The sequence below is a fragment of the Nicotiana tomentosiformis genome, chromosome 12 (assembly GCF_000390325.3).
Source record: "Nicotiana tomentosiformis chromosome 12, ASM39032v3, whole genome shotgun sequence".
Classification (NCBI taxonomy): Eukaryota; Viridiplantae; Streptophyta; class Magnoliopsida; order Solanales; family Solanaceae; genus Nicotiana; species Nicotiana tomentosiformis.
In genome coordinates, this window is record NC_090823.1 from 53,139,557 (window position 1) to 53,159,415 (window position 19,859).

The 19,859-nt window shown below is 43.3% G+C and overlaps 1 protein-coding gene across 1 annotated transcript; it reads right to left on the reverse strand.

Annotated features, from left to right (window-relative positions):
• Positions 1-3,376: 3,376 nt before the first annotated feature.
• On the reverse strand, positions 3,377-6,643 carry LOC138902646 (uncharacterized). The gene is made up of 3 exons (XM_070190531.1): positions 6,623-6,643; positions 3,884-4,066; positions 3,377-3,805 (listed from the first exon to the last, which is right to left on the reverse strand). The coding sequence occupies exons 1-3, from the start codon at positions 6,641-6,643 to the stop codon at positions 3,377-3,379; spliced, it is 633 nt and encodes a 210-aa protein (XP_070046632.1).
• Between the last annotated feature and the right edge of the window lie 13,216 nt (positions 6,644-19,859).

The window sequence follows — 19,859 nt, forward strand, 5'->3', positions numbered from 1 at the left end:
GTCTGAGTAAAGGCCGAAGGGATTAAGCCGGGATCACGTTCGGGGGTTAAAACCCACACCTGGATATCAAAAAGCGAGGAAAATTCCGTACTCCGAGAAAACATCACTAATGCGGCGCGTGGCGCGCCTCGCTTGTACAAAATTCCTGCTACCTGTAAGAACTAGCTCTCTGGATTTCCCCACTAATTCCCCTCATTTTACATACTATGAAGTGTCCTATTCTGGCTACCTGTGCAAACTAGAGTTACATACAAAATTCTTGCTACCTGTGCAAATTTTATAAAGTGTCCTATTCCGGCTAGGAAAAGGTCATTTCGTTTGGGCCCGACCCTATTTAGTATAAATACATGGAAAAATACTGTTTTTGGGACATTTGAGTCATATCCGACCTAAGGAGGCTAAGGAGGAGTTGGAGAAGAAAAAGTACAAGGAGTTCATCATTCAATCCTCACTCAAGACCCGAGTTTGGGTTGTTTTATGTTTTTCTTTACTTTAAACATATCTATGATTAAGTACTCCATATCTATGGAGTACTTCCCTTTAGGTTTTGATGAATTTGGTGCATTGATATTTGTTTGTAGATTATAACTCTAGTTTTATATATTGAAGCATTTTGGATGATTTAATTGTTGCATCATGTCACGCCCCGACCTCGGGGAGCGCAAACGGCGCTCAACAAAGTTACCCCCGTCGAGCAAACCTGCACAGTGCCGTCTACCCAACTCACCCCTAAATAAAGAGAATAATACATTTCAATAATTAGTCAGTAAGAAGTCATGAGAATAACACCAGTTCATTTCCATTAGTTATGTTATTAACAAGTCTTCAAAACAGTACATTGTACAATCATAGTTAAAGTAGAACAGTTGATACGATTACATCATTTTTAGTTTAGCCTTCCCAAAAACAGATACAACCCACACTATGTCTACGGAGCCTCTAACAGGAACAAAAGAGTGCTATGACACTGCCGGCAACAAGGCCCCGGCTATACCTCAAAATGCTATGTACAAAGGATAGGAAATACAGGACCCCGAAATGAAGTGGGGTTCACCAAATCAGCTGACGAGAGGGTGTGCTGCTATCACTGATCAATACCACCTTCTATGGAACCACCTGCATCCATTAAAGATGCAGCGCCCCCGGCAAAAGGGACGTTAGTACATATGGAATAGTACTAGTATGTAAAACTAAGCACCCTCTCAATAGAACGAATAACCGTATACAGAGAAGGAAATAGGACATCAATAAGAGGATCAAATAGTAACAATGTGTCAAGTTAGGGACAAGTATATTTCAGTATTTTAAGGTTGGAGATCTTTAGCACTGATACACCAATACACGGAGTCCGATCTCAACCCGACCGGCTAAGACATCTCACCCCGAGTCATATACTAAAAATAACACCATGTGCGCGGCATGACATCCGATCTCAGCCCAACCGGCTAAGCCGTCTCACCACAATGTAGTGTGGGTCGACATCACATCACATCTCGCTAGCAGTAATCGCATCCCATTTAAGGGGAAACAGCTCAACACATCATTCTCATCCCATATAAGGGGAAACAATCTTATCACATTATCACGGGGATTTACCCCTCAATCACTCCTACACCGGCACGTGCAGTTTCGAGGCTAGGTTATTTTGACCTATCCTTTATCGATGGGTAAACGATACTCCCAAGGCATTAATTATAAAAAATATTTACCAACCATTTCACATTATTTTACATGACATTCATTTTGTTGCCACCATTGGCCATAACGCAATATCATTCTTCGCACGTTGGCCGTACTTCATAATTCATGCTAACTATTTCACTTTCAAACATCATCATGGATAATCAACAACAAGTCCTTTCAAATTAAGGCTTTAACACATACTTGAGCAATTTAGGGTCTTAGGCACATGTGATTTCTTTTACACAATTTTACATGATACTTTCCTTAGAAACATATTTTTAAATCATAACACAATAACACATAGCCCAGGCCTAAACCACATTCTCAAACGGTAACTCAACAAAATAAGAATCTTTGGAATAAATATTGAATGCATATTTGTTTTGACACAAGGCTTATTTGGAATAATTCAATTTATAATAAGCAGCACGAAACTCACAAGGGTATTGTGGGGTTCAATTCTAAGAGATGAGTTTAGCAAACATACCTCGAAAGAGCTTTTTGTAATGCAAGAATAATGTCCCAACACTCCTAACGATGCCAATCTATAGAGGAGGGGAGAATTACAAGCACGATTAGAGAAATTTGTATGACAAGGGCTGTTACAACTATGACCCAACCTTTCCCTCAAACAATTCAACAACAAAACCACCCAAAATTGTTCAACAGCTTCCCTACAAACCCTATTAGCTCTTGCATGTAATAAATCTACCCTTAACGCCCAAAATCAACCCCAAACCCGAAATTGAAGAATTTGGGAAAATAATTCTTACCTCTTTGAAACCCTAGCAAGTTCCTTTCGATAAAATTCCAAGGTTCGATTAAGGTGGAGTAGTGAAATCCTTAACAATCCCTTTCCTCTCTCTAGAATAGTTCTCTTCTCTCTCTAAAATGACAAGTAAACCCTTAGGCTAGATAAACGAAATGGGGGTCATGTTATAAAATTAGAAAAATAAAGCCCCGACACAAATCTGCGGTCGCATAATGCTTCTACGGTCCGCAAAATGGGCCACACAATGGCCGTCATGAACTGGGAAAGTCTGCCCCACTCTGCGACTAATTTGCAGTCCGCAGACCTGTTCTGCGATCGCATAATATGCCGTAGAACTTCCTGCCGGAAATTATCATGCCTGGGTTTGCGATGGGTTATGTGGCCCGCAAAACGATTATGCGACCGCATAATGGTCTGAAATTTTTCCCCAATTTTCTGCAGCCGATATGCGGTCCGCAGACCAGTTCTGCGGCCGTAGAAATGCCCTATATAAGTCTTCCCAGGCATTACAAAACCCTGAATTTTAGATGAAATATTTAAGGGGCCCTACATCCTTCCCTACTTAGGAACATTTGTCCTCGAATGAGGGTCAAAATTCACCATTAGCTCCCAGTGTGACTCAGTTGCTTCAACACAAACTAGCAGTTCCAATTTTTTACTAACTCCCTAAATTTCCAAATATTTCGCCAGAGTCTCCCTTGTAATTGGGCCTATCCACATGCCAGAGAATCCTAAAACCAGTCCTAACAACATATACAGGAACCAATGATGCAACATAACATTAAAACAATGCCAACCGTGGCCTCGTGAGCAGTATACTACCAAAAAGGAATACCTTTAACATCAACTTTACAAATGATACATAGTTCATAGAAGGTAACACTTAGCATTTTCATAGAACACAACTTTATAAATACATGGTTATTCAAACAAATGAGGGTACTTCTTATTTATTTCTTCCTCGGCCTCCCAGGTGGCCTCTTCAACTTGCTGGTTCTGCCCTAGTGCTTTCATGGAGGCAATCTCTTTGTTCCTCAACTTTCGGACTTGCCTATCAAGGATAGCAACTGGATTTTCTTCATATGTCAATTCTTCATTAACCTCTATGGTCTCAACTGTAATAATAAGCGACGGATCTCCAACCACATTTTTCAACATGGACACGTGGTACACCGGGTGCACTAAAGATATTTCTGGAGGTAGTTCTAGCCTGTAAGCCACCTCACCAATCCTCTGAAAGATTCTGTACTTTCCGACATACCTCAGACTCAATTTCCCTCTCCTACCAAACTGCATTATACCCTTCATAGGGGAAACCTTCAAGAATACCCAATCATCTTCTTTGAACTCCTAATCCATACGACGAACATCTGAATAGGACTTCTGATGACTCTGAGCAGTTTTCAACCACTCCTTAATGATCTTAACCTTTTCCATAGCCTGATGCATGAGGTTTGGCCCTATTAACTCTGCTTCCCCAATCTCGAACCACCCAATGGGAGATCTACATCTCCTACCATATAAATCCTCGAATGGTGCCTTCCTAATAATGGCATGATAACTGTTATTGTAGGCAAACTCTATGAGTGGCAAATGATCATCCCAGCTACCCTTGAAGTCAAGAGCACAAGTTCACAATATATCCTCAAGAGTCTGAATAGTCCGCTCTGCCTCCCCGTCAGTCTGCGGGGTAAAAGGCTGTACTAAGATTTACCTAGGTACCCAACCCTTCATGAAATTTCTTCCAAAAATTAGCCGTAAATTGTGCTACTCGATCTGAGATAATAAAAACTAGAGTGCCATGTAACCTGACTATTTTCTTAATGTACAACTGAGCATACTGTTCTGCTGTGTAAGTAGCCTGAACAGGTAAGAAGTGTGTTGATTTCGTGAGTCGATCCACAATCACCCAAATCGAGTCGATTTTGCGAGGAGTGCAAGGTAGCCCTACCATAAATCCCATATTAATCATCTCCTACTTCCACATCGGAATCTCTATGTTTTGTGCTAACCCACCAGGCCTTTGGTATTCGGCCTTCACATGCTGATAATTTGGACATCTTGCCATAAAGTTTGCTACATTCCTCTTCATATCATTCCACCATTAGACTTCCCTAATATCACGATACATCTTTGTAGAGCCCGGGTGCACGAAATACTTAGAAGTGTGAGCCTCGGTCATGATTCTTTCACGGAGACCATCCATATTTGGAACACATAGACGTCCTTGGCACCTTAGGGTACCATCATCCACTCTAAGAGAAAAGGCCATGGTCTTGTGTTTATGAATCCCCTCCTTCAATTGTACAACAATTGATCGTTTAATTGCTTCTCCTTGACTTCCACCACAAGCGACGATTCGGCCCTATTTTGCACAATCACCCCTCCTTCACTAGAGTGTACAAGACGAACTCCCAAACTAGCAAACCGATGAGCCTCCTTGGACAATGGCCTTTGATATGCCTCCAAGTGAGCCAACTACCCATAGATTTCTAGCTAAGAGCATTCACCACAATATTAGCCTTCCCCGGATGATACCGAATATCGATGTCATAATCCTTGAGTAACTCAAGCCATCTCCTCTGCCTCAGATTCAATTCTGTCTGTTTGAAAATGTATAATAAGCTCTTGTGGTCCGTGAATATATCTACATGGACCCCATACAGATAATGATGCCAAATCTTCAATGCAAATACCACCGCCGCAAGCTCTAAGTCATGTGTTGGATAGTTCTTTTCATGATTCTTGAGTTTCCTAGAAGCATAAGCTATCATCTTGCCATGTTGTATTAATACACACCCAAGACCGATCCATGAAGAATCATAATATACCACAAATTCATATGTACCCTCTGCTATGGTCAACACCGGTGTCGTAGTTAATCTTGATTTCAACACTTGGAAGCTCTTTTCACAAGCATCTGTCCATTTGTAATGACCCGGTCAGTCGTTTCAAGAGTTGTAGCCCCGTCCCCCTATTTACTGCTCCAGTTGTGCTTTATAGCTGTTATATGACTTATCAGATTAGTTGGTTCGGGTTCAGAGAGATTTCAGAATGAGTTAGATACTTAGTCTCATAATGGAAAGCTTAAGTTGAAAAAGTTGATCGGATATTGACTTATGTATAAACGACTTCTGATTTAATTTTTGATGGTTCCGTTAGCTCTGTTAGGTGATTTTGGACTTAGGGACTCATCCGGATTGTGATTTGGAGGTCCGTAGTAGAATTAGGCTTGAAATGGCGAAAGTTGAAATTTTGGAAAGTTTGGCCGGGAGTAGACTTTTTGATATCGGGGTCGGATTCCGATTTAGGAAGTTGGAGTAGTTTTGTGGTGTCATTTGTGACTTGTGTGAAACATATGAGGTCACAATTTGGTGTCATTGTTTAGTTATAACTTTGTAATTTCTTGTAGAATTGATTCCTTTAGCCCGTATTGATTGTATTGTACTGCTTGTGGCTAGATCCGAGTCATTTGGAGTCCGACTTGCGAGACAAAGGTGTATTGGAGTAGGGATTTTCTCGGATTGAGGTAAGTAACACTTCTAAACTTGGTTCTAAGGGTTCAAAAATACAAACTTATGTGTTATGTTATTGGTATTAAGGTGACGCACATGCCGAGTGACGGGCGTGCATGCATGCACCGTGACAATTGTGACCTGGTCGATTCCATGGCACTGTATAGTGGTTCTACCTTGTTGATATTCGTATTTTTCATCATGTGATAAAGTAATTGAGTTGTCACTCATGCTAGATATCATGTTTAAGCTTTATGCCGGTACTGTTGGGGCCCATGGTGGTCGTTTCTTCTTGTTGTCTTACTGGTTTCATTGATGTTTCGTACTCAGTCATATTCATTCATTTCATATCATATCTCAGTCTCTGTTGTTATTTGTTGATACATCATATCATTATTTCCGGGCTAGTATTGTGACATTGTGAGCCCGTGAGAGAGAGACAGGAGAGATTGATGACTGAGTTAGGCTGAGGGCCTGATTATGAGTTACATTTATGGGATCGAGCTGCACGCCGCAGCAGTTATACTGATTTATGATAGCGCTTGGGCTGAAGGAGCCTCTCCGGAGTCTGCACACACCCTAGTGAGCGCGGTTGATTATATTAAGGGATGGATCTTCCTTGGACATGGATCTTGTCCGAAGCATTATATACCTGGAGATAGATCTTCTCCATGGACTGGATTGGCCCTACTCAGTACTGGGTGACTGATGGTCAGTGATGTATATATTCCGGGATGGATCTTCCCTGGGCCGTATGGGTCATATATAGTACTGAGGGATTGAGCATTTGAGAGTGTAAGTACATGAGGCTGTCGGCATGGTCTGTCACATACAACATGTGCATTGGCATGTAGAAGTAGAGGAGTTATATTCTTCATATCATTCAGATTTGATCCATTTCACTGTTTTGAGATATCTCAAACTTGAAAGCATGTCTACGTTTCTGCACTGCTATTTTCTATATTGAACTGTGCCGGTTGAGTTCGTCACTACTTTTAGTCCGAAGTTTTGATTTGTTAGTTATTGAGTTGGTTGTACTCACGCTACACCATGTACCCCGTGTGCAGGTCTAGGTGCTTACGATCACGGCAGCTGCTGAGTGAGGAGTTGAGATCTCGGAGACTATCGAGGTAGCTGCATGGCCTTTGCATGCCTTGACTCTCCTTCATTATTTTTATTTGCATTTCAAGTTTTATTCCTCAGACATTGTAGTAGGCTGTATCCTGGTATTGATGCTCATGTACTCCGTGACACCCCGGTTTTGGGAGAGATTTGTATTGCGTTATAGTTTTAATTCGGTTTTTAAAAGTTTTTATATTAACTGCTTCCGTTTAGTTTTCAAAGCTTTTACTTGGTTGAACTGGTTGAGTAGTTGGCATGCCGCGCGATCATGATGGTTGGTTTTGGGTCGTGAAAAGTGGTATTAAAGCCTAGGTTACATAGGTCTCACGAGTCATAAGCACGTTTAGTATAGTCTTGCGGATAGGTACAGAGATGTCTGTACTTATCTTCGAGAGGCTACCAAACCCTTAGGAAATTTCACATACTTTTATTCTTGTCGCACAGATTTGTTGATACCGGTAACTAAACTTCTATTATTCTATTCTCTGACAGAGGCTGAGGTCGCGGTAGAGTCCGCAGTAGGGGCAGGGGTGCAGCTCGTATAATAGCTAGGGCAGCACCTGCAGACCTTCCAATCGCTCCAACTAGGAGCAGGTACCCGATACAGTTGATCCAGTGGGACCAGCTTAGGCACTCGCTGTGCCCATTGTGATTCCAAGCCTACAGGAGGCTTTGGCCCAGATATTGACGGTTTGCACTGGCCTTGCTCATGTGGTTTTGGCTCAAGCCGCACCTGCCACTTCTCAGGCCGGGGGAGGTACTAATACCCCAGTTGCCCTTACTCTAGAGCAGGTAGTGCAGGGACTTCAGATACCGTGGGCACTACCAGCCCAGCCGGCTGCAGCCGTTCAAGCCCCGGTAGTACCCGTTATGGCTGATGATGACCAGAGGAAACTTGAGAGATTTGGGAGACTTCGACCTCCATCATTTAGCGGTGCTGAGTCAGAGGATGCTCAGGGCTTTCTCGATAAGTGTGAGCGGATGCTTCGGACAACGAGTATTTTGGAGACCAGTGGGGTCTCGTTCACCAATTTTCAGTTTTCTGGATCTCCCTTTAGATGGTGGGAGGCTTATGGGAGACGCAGGCTAGTCGATGCAGCACCACTAATATGGCAGGAGTTCTCCGTTCTCTTCTTAGAGAAGTTCGTGCTGCAATCTCACTGAGAGGAGCTGTGCAGATAGTTTGAGCAGCTTTGTCAGGATGGCATATCTATGACGCAGTACGAGATGAGGTTTTCTTGGTTGGCTCGTCACGTAGTTTGGTTGGTTCCCGCTTATAGGGAGAGGATCAGGAGGTTCATCGATGGCCTCACATATCAGTTGCAATTGCTTATGACTAGGGAGAGGGTATCTGGTGCTACATTCGATGAGGTAGTCGACATTGCTCGGCAGATAGAGATGGTCTGCGGTTAGGACTGGGTTGAGAGGGAGGCCAAGTGGCCTCGGGGGTCAGGAGGTTTTAGTGGTGTTCCTTCTGGAGGTCAGTTCCACCATGGCAGGGGTCGTCCCACGCACCTTCAGTTCAGGGCTCATCGGCACCGGATTCTTTTAACGGGTATTCTAGTCCTCGGGGCTCCCTCCAGTCCCCACCACCATTCACAGGGAGGGGTTGTTTCGAGGGTGGAGTTATGGGTCACATCAAGAGGTATTGAACCTACCTTACGGGAGGTCCAGGTCAGTAGAGGAGTCAGCCTACGACTTCAGCACCTGTTACTTCACCACCCGCCCGGCCAGCCTAAGGTGGAGCTCAGTCAGTTAGGGGTCGCCCTAGAGGTGGAGGCCAATCAGGTGGTGGTGAAGCCCGATTCTATGCTATGCATGCCAGACCAGATGTTGTTGCTTCAGACGCAGTGATCACAAGTATTGTCTTAGTTTGCCACAGGGAGGCCTTTGTTTTATTTGACCCTGGTTCCACTTATTCATATGCATCATCATATTTTTCTCACCATTTGGATATGCCCCGTGAGTCCTTAGTTTCATCTGTTCATGTATTTACTTGGGCGATACTATTGTTGTGGACCGTGTATATCGGTCGTGTGTGGTGACTATTAGGGGATTGGAGACTAAAGTTGATTGTTTGTTGCTTAGTATAGTGGACTTTGATGTGATTTTGGGTATGGATTAGTTGTCTCTATGCCACACTATTCTAGATTGTCACGCTAAGATCGTAACATTGGCTATGCCGAGATTGCCAAGGGTTGAGTGGAGAGGTTCTCTAGACTATGTTCCCAGTAGAGTAATTTCATATTTAAAGGCCCAACTGATGGTTGTAAAGGGTTGTTTATCTTATTTGGCCTTTGTGAGGGATGTTAGTACTGATACTCCCACTATTGATTCTGTTCTGGTGGTGGGGGAGTTTCCTGCAGACCTGCCGGGCATGCCGCCCAGCAGGGATATTAACTTCGGTATCGACTTGGTGTCGGGCACTCAGCCTATTTCTATTCCGCCCTATCGTATGGCACCAGCGGAGTTGAAGGAATTGAAGGAGCAACTTCAAGAACTCCTTGATAAGGGGTTTATTCGGCCTAGCGCGTCGCCTTGTGAACCAGTTCTGTTTGGGAAGAAGAAGGATGGCACTATGAGGATGTGCTTGATTATAGGCAGTTGAACAAAGTTACAATCAAGAACAAGTATCCTTTGTCACGTATTGATGATCTGTTTGACCATCTTTAGGGAGCGAGGGTGTTCTCCACGATTGATTTGAGGTCTGGGTATCACCAATTGATGTTTCTGGATTCGGATATTCTAAAGACGGCATTCAGGACCCGTTATGATCATTATGAGTTCCTTGTGATGTCTTTTGGGCTGACCAATGCCCCAACAACATTCATGCATCTGATGAACAGTGTGTTTCAGCCTTATCTTGACTCGTTTGTTATAGTGTTCATTGATGATATCCTGGTGTATATCGTAGACAGGAAGAGCATGCTCAGTATTTGAGGGTAGTGTTGCAGCGGTTGAGAGAGGAGAAACTTTATGCCAAGTTCTCCAAGTGTGAGTTTTGGCTCAGCTCAGTGGAATTCATGGGACACGTGGTGTCCAGTGAGGGTATTAAGGTGCATCCGAAGAAGATAGAGGCGTTTGGCCCAAACCATCCTCAGCTACGGAGATTCGGAGCTTTCTCGGCTTGGGCGGTTATTATCGTTGCTTCGTGGAGGGTTTCTCGTCTATTGCATCGCCCTTGACCAAATTGAACCAAAAGGGTGCTCCTTTCTGGTGGTCGGATAAGTGTGAGGAGAGCTTTCAGAAGCTCAAGACAGCCTTGACCACAGCTCCAGTTCTAGTTTTGCCATCAGCTTCAGGCTCTTATACAATTTATTGTCATTCTTCACGGATCGGCATTGGGTGTGTGTTTATGTAGGAGGGTAGAGTGATCGCTTATGCTTCGCGTCAGTTGAAGCCTCACGAGGGGAACTACCCTGTTCATGATTTGGAGTCAGCTGCCATCATTCATGCTTTGAAGATTTGGAGGCATTATCTCTACGGTGTATCTTGTGAGGTGTTTACGAATCATCAGAGTCTCCAGCACTTGTTCAAACAAAAGGATCTAAATTCGAGGAAGCGAAGATGGTTGGAGCTGCTAAAGGACTATGATATCACCATTCTGTATCATCCCGGGAAGGCCAAGGTGGTGGCCGATGCCTTGAATAGAAAGGCGGTGAGTATGGGTAGTGTTGCATTCATTCCCATTAGAGAGAGACCTCTTCCAGTTGATGTTCATGCTTTGGCCAACCAGTTTGTGAGATTGGATTTTTCGGAGCCCATTCTGGTTCTAGCTTGTATGGTTTCTCGGTCTTCCTTATATGATAACCATTTGCTTGTCCTTAAGGACACGGTTCAGCACAGTGATGCCAGAGATGTGACTATTTGGGATGATAGGGTATTGAGGATGCAGGGTCGGATTTGTGTGCCCAATGTGGATGGGCTATATGCGTTGGTTCTTAAGGAGGCCCGTATTTCACGATATTCCATTCATCCGGGTGTCGCGAATATGTATCAGGACTTGAGGCAGCACTATTGGTGTAGGAGAATGAAGAAGGATATAGTGGGGTTTGTAGCTCGGCGACATAACTATCAGCAGGTGAAGTATGAGCATTAGAGACCGGGTGGATTGCTTCAGAGGTTAGATATTCCAGAGTGGAACTGGGAGCGTATCACCATGGATTTTGTAGTTGGGCTCCCACGGATTTCGAGGAAGTTTGATGCTATTTAGGTGATTGTGGATCGACTGACCAAGTCTGCGCACTTTATTCCAGTTAATACTACTTGTTCTTCAGAGCGGTTGGGTGATATTTACATCCGAGAGATCGTCTGCCTTCACGGTGTGCCAGTGTCCATAATTTCAGATCGAGGCACGCAGTTTGCATCACAGTTCTGGAGAGCAGTACAGCGAGAGTTGGGCACCCAGGTTGAGTTGAGCACTACATTTCACCCTCAGACGGACGGACAATCCGAGCGCACTATTCAAATATTGGAGGACATGTTACGCGTTTGTGTCATTAATTTTGGGGGTTCTTGGGATCAGTTTCTACCACTCACGGAGTTTGCCTACAATAACAGCTACCAGTTGAGCATTCATATGGTTCCGTATGAGGCTTTGTATGGGAGACAGTGTAGATCTCCGGTGGGTTGGTTCGAGCGGGGGAGGCTAGACTACTGGGTATTGACTTGGTTCAGAATACATTGGATAAAGTTAAATTGATTCAGGAGCGGCTTCGCACAAAGCAGTCCAGAAAGAAGAGTTATGCAGACAGAAAGGTCCGTGATGTTGCTTACATGGTTGGGGAGAAGGTTCTGCTGAAGGTTTCACCCATGAAGGGCGTTATGAGATTCGGGAAGAAGGACAAGTTGAGCCCTCGGTTCATTGGGCCTTTTGAGGTACTTCAGAGGATTGGAGAGGTGGATTATATGCTTCCCCTGCCACCTAGCTTGTTAAGTATGCATCAGTATTTCATGTTTCTATGCTCTGGAAGTATGTCGGTGATCCGTCTCATGTTATGGATTTCAGCACAGTTCAGTTGGATGGTGATTTGACTTATGATGTGGAGCTGGTGGCCATTTTGGATCGGCAAGTTCAAAAGTATAGATAAACGGATATAACTTCAATGAAGGAGCAGTGGAGAGGTCAGTTCATTGAGGAGGCTACTTGGTAGAATGAGCGGGAGATGCGGAGCAAATATCCACGACTATTTGAGACTCCAGGTATGTTTCTAGACTCGTTCGAGGACGAATGTTTGATTAAGAGGGGGAGGATGTAATGACCCGACCGGTCATTTTGAGAGTTGTAGCACATCCCCCCATTTACTGCTCCATTTGTGCTTTAAAGCTGTTATATGACTTATAGGGTTAGTAGGTTCGGGTCCGGAGAGATTTCTGAATGAATTGAGACACTTAGTCTCAAAATAGAAAGCTTAAGTTGGAAAAGTTGATAGGATGTTGACTTATGGGTAAACGACCTCGGATTTGAATTTTGATGGTTTCTTTAGCTCCGTTAGGTTATTTTAGACTTAGGGGCGCGACCGGATTGTGATTTGGAGGTCCATAGTAGAATTAGGCTTGAAATGGCGAAAATTTGAATTTTTAAAAGTTTGATCGGGAGTGGACTTTTTGATATCGGGGTCGGATTCCGATTCTGGAAGTTTGAGTAGGTTCGTGGTGTCATTTGTGACTTGTGTGCAAAATTTGAGGTCAATCGGACATGATTTGATAGATTTTGACGTCGTTTGTAGAATTTGGAAATTTTAAAGTTCATTAGGATTGAATCCATGTGCAAATAGTATTTTCGATGTTGTTTGAGGTGATTTGAGGGTTCGACTAAGTTTGTATCGTGTTTTGGGACTTGATTGTATGTTTGGTTGAGGTCCCGGGGGCCTCAGGTGAGTTTCGGATGGTTGGCGGATCATTTTTGGACTTGGATTGATGGCTGAAGACTCCTGGTGTAATTGTTCTGGTTTCCTCTTACGCATTCGCGAGAGTGGTCTCGCGCTCGCGAAGGGAAACTAGTAGCCGAGGAAGATTTTCCCTTCGTGTTTGCGAAGAAGAGGACGTGTTCATGAAGGTTTGGACTGAGAGTGCATCGCGAACGCGAGATGGGCAACGCATTCGTGACGGTGAGGCCGCATTCACGATGAGAGGGGTCAGTTAAGGTTCGCGTTCGTGAGTGGTTGATCGCGTTCACGTAGAAGGGGTTTTTGGTCAGAGGCAACTTGTGCTTCGCGAACGCGAGGGTGCTTCCGCATACGCGAAGGAGGCGTACCTGGGTAGAATAAAAGATTCAAAATTGAGGTTTTCGAGTTCATATCATAAAATTGATTTGGGAGCTCGCTAGAAGGCGATTTGTGGAGGGATTTTCATGTGGGTGTTTGGCGTAAGTGATATCTATCTAGTTTTAGTTAATTTCCATGATTATGCCTTTAATTTTACATTTAAATTTGTGATTTGGGGTGGAAAATTGGGTAAAATAAGATAGATTTCTTGGGCTAGATTTTTGAGGTTTTGAATGGGATTTCGTAATCGGATTTGAGTAAGTTTGGTATGGTTAGACTCGTTGAATGGGCTTTAGGATTTTGGGGGATTTCGAGACGTGGGCCCGGGGGGCGGTTTGGAGCCAATTTCGGATTTTTGAGTTATAAATTCGTAATTTGTTGTAGAATTGATTCCTTTAGCCCGTATAGATTGTATTGTAGCTTGTGGCTAGATTCGGGTCATTTGGAGACCCACTTGCCAGGCAAAGGCGTATTGGAGTAGGGATTTGCTCGGATTGAGGTAAGTAACACTTCTAAACTTGGTTCTGAGGGTTCAAAACCCCGAACATATGTGTTATGTGATTGGTAGTGAGGTGACGCACATACCGAGTGACGGGCATGCGGACGTGCACCATGAGAATCGTGACCTGGTCGATTCCATGGAATTGTATAGTGGTTCTACCTTGTTGATATCCATGTTTTCATCATGTGATAAAGTAATTGAGTTGTCACTCATGCTACATATCATGTTTAGGCTTTAAGCCGATACTGTTGGGGCCCATAGTGGTCGTTTCTTGCTGTTGTCTTACTGATTTCATTGATGTTTCATACTCAGTCATATTCATTCATTTCATATCATATCTCAGTCTCTATTGTTATTTATTGATATATCATATCATTGTTTCCGGGCTAGTATCATGACATTGTGAGTCCGTGAGAGAAAGACTGGAGAGATTGATGACTAAGTGAGGCCGAGGGCTTTATTATGAGTGACATTTATGGGATCGAGCTACACGCCGCAGCGGTTATACTGATTTATGATAGCGCTTGGCCTGAAGGAGCCCTTCCGGAGTCTGCACACACACCCAGTGAGCGCGGTTGATTATATTGAGGGATAGATCTTCCCTGGACATGAATATTGTCCGAAGTATTATATACCTGGAGATGGATCTTCTCCATGGGCTGGATTGTCCCTACTCAGTACTGGGTGACTGATGGTCAGTGATGTATATATTCCGGGATGGATCTTCCTTGGGCCGTATGGGCCATATACAGTACTGAGGGATTGAGCATTTGAGAGTGTGAGCACATGAGGTTGTCGGCATGGTGTGTCACATACATCATGTGCATTGGCATGTAGAAGTAGAGGAGTTATATTCTTCATATCATTCAAATTTGATCCATTTTACTGTTTTGAGATATCTATCAAACTTGAAAGCATGTCTATGTTTCTGCACTGTTATTTTCTATATTGAACGGTGCCGGTTGAGTTCGTCACTACTTTTAGTCCAAAGTTTGGATTTGTTATTTATTGAGTTGGTTGTACTCACGCTACACCCTGCACTCCATGTTCAGATCCAGGTGCTTACGGTCACGGCGACTGCTGAGTGAGGAGTCGAGATCTCGGAGACTATCGAGGTAGCTGCATGGTATTCGCAGGCCTTGACCCTCCTTCATTATTTTTATTTGTATTTCAGTTTTTATTCCTCAGACATTATAGTAGGATGTATCCTGGTATAGATGCTCATGTACTCAGTGACACCCCAATTTTGGGAGAGATTTGTATTGCGTTGTTGTTTTAATTCGATTTTTAAAAATGTTTTTTTATGTTAACTGCTTCCGTTTAATTTTCAAAGCTATTACTTGGTTGAACTGGTTGAGTAGTTGGCATGCCTTCTTCCATGATAGGCGCCATCACGACAGTTGGTTTTGGGTCAGACACCATTGAAACTTAACTGCCTTCTGCGTCAATTTAGTCAACGGAGAGGCAAGAGTGGAGAACCCCTCCACAAACTTCCTGTAATATCCATCTAATCCCAAGAAGCTGCGAATCTCTTTTGGGGTAGTAGGTCTAGGCCAATTCTTCACGGTTGAAATTTTCTAGGGTCAACATCAATTCCTTCTCTAGAGATAACATGACCAAAGAACGTGACAGATTCAAGCCAAAATTCACATTTCGAAAACTTTGCATATAACTGGTGCTGATACAGGGCCTGTAAAACTGCCCTGAGATGATTGGCATGGTCCTCCCGACTCTGCTACTAAACAAGAATATTGTCAATAAACACTTTTACGAAGGAGTCGAGGAAAGGTTTGAAGACCCGATTCATAAGATCCATGAAAGTTGTGGGGGAATTTGTTAGCCCAAAAGAAAGGTTTCAAAGTGCCCATACCCGATCCTGAAAGTTGTTCTCGGAATATCCTGCTCCCTGATCTTCAACTGGTGATACCCGGATCTTAAATCGATCTTGGAGAAGTACTTAGCACCCTGCAATTGATCAAACAAGTCATCTATCCTTGGCAGTGGGTACTATTTTTTTATAACCTTGTTGAGCTGCCGATAGTCAATACACATTCTTAGCAACCCATCCTTCTTTCTTACAAAAAGTACTAGTGCGCCCCAAGGCGACACACTTGGCCGGATGAAACCCTTCTCTAATAAATCTTTCAATTGTTCTATTAGCTCCGTCAATTATGCTGGTGTATTCTTTAAGGTGGAATAGATATAGGCTACGTTCCTAGTATCACATCAATCCCAAAATCAATCTCCCTGTCTGGCGGGATCCCAGAGATCTCATCCGGAAAAAACTCCGGGAATTCATTCACAACAGGCACAAACTCAGGTGTAGGTGCCTCTGCATCGGTGTCCGTAACCCGGACCAAATGGTAGATACACCCCTTGTTAATCATCTTTCTGGCCTTAAGGTAAGAAATAAACCTACCCTTCGGCACCACGTCATCCCCCTTCAATTCAATCATTGACTCAGTTGGAAATTCAAACCTAACGGTTCTGGTTCGACAGTCAAGCTTAGCAAAATATGAATAAAGCCAATCCATCCCCTTTATTATATCAAAATCAACCATCCCCAATTCAATGAGATCGGCCATGGTGTCCCGACCATGCACCGTAACAACACAATCCCTATAAACCCGCGTGACCACAATAGACTCACCAACCAGAGTAGATACAGAGAACGACTCATGAAGCTGTTCCGATTCTATCCCAAATTCCATAGCAACATATGGAGTGACATAGGACAAAGTGGAACCAAGATCAATATCATCATGAGATTGGACAGTCAATATACCTGTGACAACATCTGGAGAAGCCTCTGAACTCTGGCGACCCCTCATAGCATAAAAATAGCTAGGTCCTCCCGAACACCGTGCGCCACCCCTAGCTGCACCATGCCCTGTAGGTGCTGGGGTGCCTCGAGCTGGAGAATGTCCAACAAATGTAGTAGCTGCAGAACTGGTTGGTTGTGATGTACCCCTACCCATGCTCTGGTGAGACGAACAGAAATCCCTTTCAATGTGACCCCTCATTCCACACCTGTAGCATATGGGGTGGTCCATGTAGCAGGTCCCAAAGTGCATCTTCCCGCACCTAGGGCATGGAGGCCTCCGCTCCTGCTAAAATCACCCACTAGACCGACCCTGCTGGTAGGATCCCATGTTGCCCTGGTTGGGCCTAAAATAATTCCCCTGGTGCTGAATGGGCCCCAATGGCGGTGCACTGACTGAAGACTGAGCAAAATACTGGGATGGCCCTGATGAGCCTCCCCTGAAAGTTGTCCTACCACCACCACCGGAAGTACCACTTAAATTGCCCAGTTGACCGGGCCTTGTTTCTACTCTTTCGCTCCATCATATTCTTCAGTTTGCGAGTCTCTCTGTGTTATGCCCTGCAATATTACGTTGATGTTACGCTCCGCAGTATTATATTACGACGATGTTATACTCTGTAGTATTGTATGTTAAATTTGTCGTAAGATAATTGACATCCGTTCAAGGACAAGATTATTTGGAGATTATAAGTATTATGCTATTTCAAACAAGTGACGAGTAAATTCATGAAGATGAGAGGGTAAGCAAATCGAAGAAAATGAATTTCGTCAAAGTTTGACATTTTGAGATAAAATACGGTCCAAGCAACAATACCCCGTATTTATGGATTAGTGCAATACAAGGTACTATATGACCATGATAGTATGATATATAAGGTATATTAAAAATGAGTAGTATTTTAAGTAGTTTGAGATAATTCTTAATTACGTGGGTAATTAGTTAATTATTGGTTTAATGGGAGATTAACCATGTAATTAAGGATTTGTGGATAATTGTAGGTGAGGACAAAGCGGGGACAAAGACTCCCCCATGTGGAAGCAAGCCACCCCAAGCTTTATGACTCTTAAGACTTATGGATTATGTGGCAAAGATTAAGGATTAAAGGTATGTGGTTAATCCACCACATAAAGTGGGGCCCACATCCATACATAAAACATCTCAAATTTAAGAATCATGAATAAGCTACGTAAGTCACATAAGTCATTCTAATATGCTTCTGCATATATCACATAAGCTATGTAATTCACATAAGTCATTCTAATATGCTTCTGCATATATCACATAAGCAACGTAAGACCTTCAACAATTCAAAGCAACATGAGATTTTTCAATTATAAGGGAGTACGGTGCAATATTCTCAAGAATATCATACGGATTTTTTCCTACTCCGATCTTGCCGTCACGTGTTTTGTTGCAATTAACGTGTGTTAGAGGGATTGTCAAGAGAATCGACTCATGTATGTTAAGGCTATACCTTCTTTCTTTTTGGCATGATCCAAATAATACAAATAAAACGAGCAAAATATGCAACTTTCATAAATGACTCTATTCATAGAAGTATTAGAGATGCCTACATTCTTGATTCCCCATGTAAATTATTATTATATCTTCTATTCATGGGTCTCAGAAAAATATGTATTTGATAAAGTTTATCCGAAAGGCATATTGATGTTTATGGCATTTCGAGAAATCTTATTAATGTATTTCTTATGCATTTCATGCATTTATACATGTACATTGACCCATGACCAGATGAAGTTATATATGCGTATATTATATGTATATGGGATACGGGAAAAGGTTATGGCGTTATATACGGACCACCACCTGATCACCTGGTATACGTTGATGATTTTGCCCTCACTGGCCAAGATGATATGATGGGATGCCCTCAGAGGCTTGATGATCTTATGAACACATGTACCTATGCACGACATGACATTCATACGCATATGCATGACACTATAAGTATTTCATGATTTACAGAGTTATCCCGACATACAGGTTGAGTCATGTACTCCATGTTTCTTCCATGTCTTTTATATACTTATTTACGTGCCTTACATACTCGGTACATTATTCGTACTGACAACCTTTATTGGGGACGCTGCATTCATGCCTGCAAGTATAGAAAATCAGTTTGACGAACCCTCATAGTAGACGAGGTTAGTATTCAGTGAAGGATCTGTAAGACTCCACCTCATTCGGAGTGCAGCTGAGTCTATGAGTTATCGTGTCAGAATTTTGCTACAGACTTATGGGTAGGCCGCTACCCTGTCCCATTTGATTTTAAATACTCTTAGAGGCTTTGTAGACAGAGATTCATTTTGTACAATATGTCAGAGTCCTTGATGGCCCATATGTATCCATGTTTAAGAAAGATGGTTCAATATATACAGTGCTTTCCCACTTATAGTTATACATCACGAGTTGTAGCCATGTTGGCCCAGTTACTAATGATAGTACGATAAGAAAGATATGTTACATTGGTACTCGGTTGAGTAAGATACCGGGTGCCCGTCGTGACCCTTCGGTTTGGGTCGTGACACTGTAGCTCGAGCAAATGCCACCAACTTACAGTATTTCACATCTAAATTCAAGGCAGTTATAGCGGCCCCGTTAATAACCAAGGGGCTAAGGCCCTGCACAAACCGGCACAATATAGCCTCCATAGTAGGCAACATATAGATGGCATGTTTCGATAGGTGCGCGAATCTCATATGATACTCCCACACACTCATGCTACCTTGTTTCTGGTTCTCAAACTCATCGGCACAGGTTGCCTTAGTCTCGGCAGGCAAGATATAATCAATTAAAGCATCGACAAACTCACTCCACCTCGCTGGAGGGCTCCTCTCCTCACGAAAGTCCTGCAACATCTCAAACTAAGAATAAGCCACCACTTACAGCCCATATAACTCGGAGGGTCTTGTGCATTTCGTCAATAAAATCCTGGGGGTCCTCCTCAGGATCAATACCTGAGAACACTGGAGGGTCCAACTGGAGAAATCTGTTCACACTGGAACTAGTGGAATCACCTGGCTGACTAGAAGAAGTGGGTTCAACATCTGATCTCTAGTCCTAAGAAGCCACTATCTCAGCCAACATCTATATGGCTCCCCTAATATCCCCATCAGATACACCAGGACCGGAAGTTGGGGCTGAAGGTGGAAC

What these genes read in the sequence shown, in the direction of transcription:
- LOC138902646 (XM_070190531.1), bottom strand. Translation starts at nt 6,643, where the DNA reads ATGGAGAAGATCTATCTCCAG. An exon ending in TGGAGAAGATCTATCTCCAG is followed by an intron (nt 4,067 to 6,622) that starts GTATATAATGCT and finishes CTTGACTTCAAG; the next exon opens with GGTAGCTGGGATGATCATTT. An exon ending in TGCATCAGGCTATGGAAAAG is followed by an intron (nt 3,806 to 3,883) that starts GTTAAGATCATT and finishes CGTATGGATTAG; the next exon opens with GAGTTCAAAGAAGATGATTG.